The sequence below is a fragment of the Chenopodium album genome, chromosome 8 (assembly GCF_948465745.1).
Source record: "Chenopodium album chromosome 8, dcCheAlbu1.1, whole genome shotgun sequence".
Classification (NCBI taxonomy): Eukaryota; Viridiplantae; Streptophyta; class Magnoliopsida; order Caryophyllales; family Amaranthaceae; genus Chenopodium; species Chenopodium album.
This window is the reverse complement of record NC_137841.1, coordinates 23,502,788-23,510,722: the sequence shown is the minus strand read 5'-3', so window position 1 is coordinate 23,510,722 and position 7,935 is coordinate 23,502,788. Positions and strand designations below refer to the sequence as shown.

The 7,935-nt window shown below is 36.1% G+C and overlaps 1 protein-coding gene across 1 annotated transcript; it reads right to left on the bottom strand.

Annotated features, from left to right (window-relative positions):
- Nucleotides 1–1,563: 1,563 nt before the first annotated feature.
- LOC145642837 (uncharacterized) lies at nt 1,564–1,908 on the bottom strand. The gene has a single exon (XM_081694003.1). It carries the CDS (start codon nt 1,906–1,908, stop codon nt 1,564–1,566), a length of 345 nt encoding a protein of 114 aa, XP_081550129.1.
- Between the last annotated feature and the right edge of the window lie 6,027 nt (nt 1,909–7,935).

Genomic DNA, 7,935 nt, shown 5'->3' with positions numbered 1-7,935 from the left:
GGTTTTAGTCTTCTAGATTCTTCTAGAAGGTTATTTTCATTCCTAATTCAATTAGCATTGATAAATTGACTTTTTGTTGACTTTTCATAGTTTTAATTAAAATCAAAAAGCATTTTCGAGGAAAAGATACGATTTTATCCTCCAGTACGGCAAACTTATCTGATTTTCGAAAACGCGTCCAAAACAGGCATTGGCGCCTGGAACCACGCCTGGCGCCAGCCATTGGCGTATGGTGCTAGCCATTGGCGCCTGGCACCAATAAGCTGGTGCTGGCGCCAGCTCTGTTTTGCTGGCGCCAGCTCTGTTTTGCTGGCGCCAGCTCTGTTTTGCGTGCGCCAAGTGCTCTGTTTTGTTATTTTATCTTTTTGGCTGAATTTTCTATAAATAACGTATTAAAAACTCCATTTTCATTCACCAATTCTCACGAATTCTCATCAACAATCAGTTTTCATTCATCATCAATTCTCTCTTAATTCATTCATCTCTTTTCTTTCTCTTTCTCAAACTTGCTTCACATACAAAATTCCGCATTCGCAAGATCTAGAAACACCTAGCCATATTCGAAGTTGTCTTCGCCCTAGACGAGAAAGGTTTTAATTTCTGAGGGTTTGGTCCCAAATCTCTATTTCAATTATTTAATTTAATTGTTTGATTATTATTTTCCTTGAAGTTACTAACGTGTGTATTTTGTAATTAGAAAGAGGTACGAGGCATCAAAGTAAGTGCTTTAATGGTTTTAATTGATATTATGATGTAAAAATCATGTTTATATTGTTATTATGATATTCCTAGTATCATGTCTAGGGTAATTTTAATATTAAATATGATTGTTATGATGCTTCCTATGTTCTTCCTAATATTTATGATTGTTAGTATCATGCCTAGGATCTTGCTATTTTTATTATGCTTTAACATGATTATGATTATAATTTTATAATTATTATTATTATGATTAACACTATTATTATGGTTAATATGATTGTTATTATGATGATTATTTCATTTTTATAATTTTGTGATCATGATTATATTTATACTTTGATTATTATGTTGCTTCATATTTATTTTTATTGCTTGATCACACCTTTTATGCATGTTTAAAGGGAATTTGTACTTGTAATCACGCTTAATAAGATAATTAATAATCTTGTTTAGGGTTAATTTTGATTATAATTCAAGTGATCGCCAATAATAGTTTTATTTGTGCATTAATATTCAACCAACATAGATAAACAGGTTTAGGGTTAATCCTATTGATTGTATGTTAATTAGAAAGCGCACATGAATACGATCAGAATAAAGTAGAGGCCTATTATTAGGGCAGATTCAATCTCTTTTAGGTTGGATTTGTACCTTCATCCCCGAACCCTTATTTGGTTCTAGACCTTATGGATTTGACGATCTCTTGGATCGTTAAGGGGTGTAACCTTCACCTTGTGAACGGTTTACAAGTTCCTAAAACTTGTTGGGGACTCTTTTGCTTTATCTTCTTCCCTTTTGGACGCCACCGTACTTTAGTGTATGATCACAGTGGGGTTCAAGCAAGGGGATTAAAGCTTGAAATTATTCCCTACAGGTATTCTTATCGAATTTCACCACTTTTCCAATCAAAGAACCTATCTTATGCAGAAACCTTTTGTCAAAATACTCAACTGAAAGGTTTGGGATCCTTACCCATGCTGTCAAGGTTTTAATTGGTTCTTCATCTGGGACAAAATTAGGAATCCATTTCCTGATTGTGAGATAGCTATCTCCAATCATCCACGGTCCCTGAGAAAGGACAAACTCATAATCTTCCATATTGTTAAACCGCACCACATAGTACGCGCACCCTACATCAGTCAGAGCAATATCTTCTTTCAAAGACCATTTCAATCTCAGCCTTCGAAAAAACACTTCATAGTTCATTTTCTTATCAAATAATTTGATAATAAGAGCATTTCTTCACGGAGCACGAAGTCTCATTTTCTCCTCTCTGGTCAAAAGGATTTTGGCGCATGTTTCATCTTCTGAATCACAGTCAGACTCAACATCATCCTCAGACAAATCTTCCTCAACTCTAAAATCATCTTCATACAGAGGATTGATTCCATTCTTAGGGCCTTTCATTGTCTGGATAAACAAAATAGGATGTTGTTGCTCCTTTCCTTGCTGGGGATTGGCATCCATACTCTCCATAAATATATCCTCCTGGTCACTAAGATGAGAATTTACAGCACCATTAGCCATTTTAGTTGCATTCCTCTTAATTTTCTTATTCGATCTTCTGATTTGGTCATCCTCTTCAGGGGATAGGCCATTTTCATGGTTTTCTTTGTCGCCGCTTCTAGATAGCATTTCTAGGGTTTAGAGGAGGGACTATTATTAATTATCATTCCTAAAGCTATTAGGATTGATTATAGGCTTCTAGAATATTCTAGAAGGTTCTCTTAAATCCTAATGGAGTTAGGAGTGCTAATTATGTTTCAAAGAGTTTGAAATTCAATAAAACTACTCCTTTTTAGAATCCTTGTTTTGTACGAAGTGGAATATATTCATATTTTATTTTCATGCCTCATAATATTTATCCAAATTTTAAATGGTTGGGTAGATCTTGAAATTATCTTTCCAATGATATATTATAATATTAAATCCGAGCTATAACGAAAAAGATATGAATGGAAATGAAACTCTATCCAAAATTGACACCTTTCCACTATTTCGGCCATATATTTTTATATGCAAAATATTTTAATCTGATTCTAATTGGGTTGGAAATTAGACTTCAAGATCTTTTCAACGACATATTATATGACTTATTTGGAGTTCTGGATCAATAGATATGAGAAAAAAAAAATCCGCAAAAATTGTTTAGCAGCGCCGGACGCAAGGCCTAGCGTCTGGCGCCATGCGCGTGTTTGGCGCTGCGGTCGTGTTTTATTTTTTCGAAACTCTGATTCGTTTTTTTTTTATCATATCCGGCTGATTTTCTCTATAAATAGCCTCCTAAAACCTCTGTTTTCAATCATCAATTCTTCTCATTAATTCTCTCTATCACCAACTCTCATCAAGAATCTCTTGATTACTCTTACTCTTTCTCTCTTTTCTAAACTAGCCTTTTTGCATACAAAATTCCACATACATTAGATCTAGAAACACCTAGCATAGTTTGAAGTTGCCTTCACCCTAGACGTGAAAGGTTTAATATCTGAGTGTTTGGTCCCAAATCTCTATTTCAATTATTTAATTCTTTGATTTTATATTTTCCTTGAAGTTACTAACGTGTGTGTTTTGTTATTAGAAAGAGATACGAGACATCCAAGTAAATGCTTCAATTGTTTTCATTGATATTATGATATAGAAATCATGTCTAGGTTGTTATGTTGATTCCTAGTATAATGTTAGGATGCTTTCCTTAATTTAATGTTTAGCAAGACAACAATAAGTTCCTAGTATCATGTTTAGGGTAAAGTTATAATTTCAAATATGCTTATTATGATTCCTGTGATGCTTCCAATTTTCTTTCCTAATATTCATGTTAGTATCATGTTAGGGCTAAATATTTGATTTTTATTATTAAGTGACATGCTGGGGTTTGTTATTAATCTTGTTAGTATCATGCCTAGGATCTTGCTATTATTATGCATTAACATGATTATGATTATTATGATAATTATTATTTTGTTATCATGATTATGATCATTGTTATGATTGTTATAATATTATGATTATTATGTTGCTTGATGCTTATTTATTGTTATTGCTTGATCACACCTTTTATGCATGTTTAAAGGGAATTTGTACTTGTAATCACGCTTAATAAGATAATTAATAATATTGTTTAGGGTTAATTTGATTATAATTCAAGTGATCGCCAATAATAGTTTGTTTGTGCATTCATATTCAACCAACATAGATTAAACAGGTTTAGGGTTAACCTAATGATTGCATGTTAGTCAGAAAGCGCACACGAATGCAATCAGAATAAAGTAGAGGCCTATTATTAGGGCAGGTTCAATCTCTTTTAGGTTGGACTTGTACCTTCATTCCCGAACTACCAGTCATGGTTCCAGACCTATTGGATTTGGCGATCTCCTGGATTGTTAAGGGGTGTAACCTTCACCCTGGGAACGGTTTACAAGTTCCTAAAACTTGTTGGCGACTCTTTTGCTCTAGCTTCCTTCCCTTTGGACGCCACCGTACTTTAGTGTATGATCAAATTGGGGTTCATGTTTGGGGTAATGATTGAAATATTCCCTACAAATAGCCATTTTCATGATAAAAAAAAATATAATAAAAAATAAAATAAAATAAAAAGAGAAAAAAAGAAAAAAAAAATGTCTGTCACATGGATGTCATTAGATCATGATCATCATATTTTACAAAAAAAAAAAAAAAAAAAAAAAGAAGCAACTCGCACAAAATCAGCCACGATATTCTTGGAGTAGCTTTGATCGAGCACTCGATCGGAGGGGTAAAGGTGGTCCGATTTATGTGAAATTTTGACACATGGTCGACAAAACATATAGCTGCAATTTGTACGGTGTGATAGGCCAAATGTCTTCTGGTTCGCTTGAAATAGAGGCTGGACATAAGCTTATTATGAACATGCATGGCTTTGCGGGGCTTGAGTTGTGTAGCTTTAAGCTATCTACCGACTTTCAGGTTGTGTGGCTAGCTCGGCACGATGTCAATATGTCAAATTTGTGTTGCAACTCTCAAGTATCTATCTCCGAGACTTTAAGACAAGGTTCGAGTTGCGAGGTTCGTATACATGACTCGTGCGTGAAGGGCGATGATAGCTCCAAGAAAATCACAAACCTGCAAAATAAAACACACACACAGCAAAAAATTCATCGCCAAGGCACCCACAATAGTGACTTGTGAGGTGGATGGTTGGCTCATGGCTCCGAGGTGTCATAGCAGCCCCCTTTGTTGTGGTGGTGTCGAAAGAAATTTTCCATGGCACCAATTTGAGTCGTGGCGTGGCATCAAAGTGAGTGTTGCATTGCAGTGTGGCATCTAATCAGTTGTTGTGGCATGGCTTTGTAGCTCCCTCCAGTATGGCATCGAAGTAGGTGTTGCAGCGTGACATCAAATAGTTGTTGTGGCGTGGCTCTAGCGGCTCCTCCATGGCTCCATGGCGGGTGTCAATTCGTAACCTTCGAGTAGTAGCTCCACCTTATTGTATCTTGGTTATAAACAGAGTAGAAGCCGCTTCTGCTTCAATGTATGCTTGGACGGCAAGGATCGAACTTATTGAGGCAAGTATGGCAGCTTCAATTGGCTTAGTAAATCCTAACCTTCGACGTTATATTTATAGCCGCAAGAAATGTGTCTCCCAACAAGATAATCTTGCTGTGAAACTTATCAAGTTGTTGAGTAGTGCGTGGGTTGCATGGAATATTTCAAAGCTTATCATTCATTTCTCTTTTGGCTTTAAAAAAAAGAAGAAAAAAAAGATAAAGCAAGAAGATCTGTGTCTCGTGGAGTATTGGAAAGCCTTTGACTATTTGAGCTTTCAAGATTATCTCCAAATCGCACTCCAAAAAAACAAAAAAAAAAAAAGGAAAAAAAAGAAGGAAAATACAAAGTCTTGGTACTGGACGTGAGTTGCTCACTTGTATTTAGTCATGATTTTTGATATCTAAGGTGAAACAAATAAGGATAAGAAATAAGTACTTGCTTTTAATTTGTTTTATAAGCCAAATGGTTAGATGATGATCTTGTTTTTAATAGAGTAAAAGTCTAAAGGGTAAAGCGGTGCAAGGTTCGAGACCAATCACGATCAAATACTTTAAAATCATGTCCGTGATCATTCTCGAAGGGGGCAATTTGTAGGCACGTAAATTTTGTATAAGTGTCACATTGGATATTATACAAGTCAAAGTCAAAGTATTGTGTTTATTTGATTTTTAATTAAATTAATTAATTTGGGTGAAATAAACTAAATTAGCCCATTTTAATTATTTTAACTAAATTACTTTAAGGTTATAATAGTCCAACCCAATATTGAAAGCCCAACATCAATGTACATCAAACCCTAACCCTATGTATACCTTACTCTATATATAGAGTTCTCTCTATTTCATTTGGAAGGGCAGAAAAACCTAGAGAGAGAGAGAGAGGGAGAGGAAAAACCTAGAGTAAACAAGGAGATCAAAAACACAGAGAAAACCTCTCAGATACTCCACACCTCTCCAAAGAAAACCTATCATCAAATACTCCAAACCTCTCCAGAGAAAACCTCTCAAACTTAGAAGAAGAACAACAAGCATTTGACGTGTCATTCTACTCTAGAAGATCACCCGTGGAAGAGATCAAGCCTCGACAGCCCTCAACACGAAAGAAAGAAGAAATTTAAATCATCAAGAACATCTGTTCAACCTCTGCATCAAATAGTAATTGATCGAGATCAAGCCTCGTCGGCCCTCAATCAACAACCTAAGTCAAAGGTCTACATCAAATATCTTCGATAGAGATCAAGCCTCATCGGCCCTCAAACAAGAACATAAGTCAAAGTTCTGCATCAAATCTTCGATCGAGATCAAGCCTCAATGGCCCTCGTTCGAGAATCAACTCAATCCGTGAATTACATAAAAGTCAAAGTGGAGATCAAATCAGAGGAACAAATTAGAGATTGTACCCATAAATTATCATATTAATAAAATTAACACTTTGTTCCATTTATTTTGAATCTATATTTTACAGATTTGAAATTTGTGTTTATAGTCTCTTATCCCTATTTTTTGTTTCATTTGATTTTTTACGTCTATAAAATACGTTTATAACATAAACTCTTCATTTCTATACATGTAAAAATTATAAAAATACAATAATAATAAAGTATGTAATGAAACAAATCTAATAAGATCTCTCATGATTATATTGTTTCTTATAGATTGATGATAATTTATAGTTAATGATAGGAATGGTGTCCTTCGAACAAGTGTATTATTCCTATAGAGGGTTCGGAATTATTAGAAAGCTAATTATTCAGTAAGGTCAAGTGATCGAAATGCCTAGTTGGAGGCCGCTTCCGATTTGTAATATTAATCCATAATTAATATTACATATTAATCATGACTGAACCCTTCGGGTCACACCCAAACAACTAACAATCCGACACGACGAATTAATTTGGAAGGAATTAATGAGTCGCTCGAGTATTAAATATTTAGACGTCGGAAATCGAGCTAAGAGCATCGAAACCGAGCGCCGCAAGTCGAGTCGAATTAATAAAAGACGAGACGGTAAAATGAATAATTAATCAACAAAATATCCCTAATATCGGAATGCCCCGAGTAAACCGAATGCTAGGGGCATGAGGTGCTAGCATGCGCACCGCACGAAGCCAAGGGTGATGGCCGGGTGCGCATGGCTAGGCAGCTGGTGCGTGGCTAGCTAGGCTAGCAGCACCAGCCGCGCACAAGTGCACCAGCAGCCCACATAGCATGCGCGGCTTGATGTGCGTGCTGGCGCGCAGGCCAGCTAGCATGCTAGCATCGCCATAGCGTGACACGCCCAGCAACAAGCAGCAAGCAAGCCTACTGGGATGGCGTGCAAGCATGCTAGCAGCAGCACCCAACACCTTTAAGTTCATATAATACTCGAGTAGTGTTTTTGGTCTGACTTGGCTAAACTCCAAGTAACAGACCGGTCAGGATCGAGTTGTGTGCGCTTGCAAGACTTGGCTTTGAAGTAAGAGCTCCGAGTGAGAGCGAAGCACGCTCCGAATGAGAGCGAAGCACGCTGTAACACCCTAGATATTCCTTTCTTTAAAGATACATGTTTTGCTCTGTTTAAAACTCAAAATAGGAAAATCTAAGAATTACTGCCACCGTGAAAACGGCTAAGGCAACTATCAAAGACACACAGTACAACGGAAGACTCTCCTTTAACATTTTTAAAACGACTCAATTTAAAAAGTCAACCAACGAAAGTAAAGTCAAACCA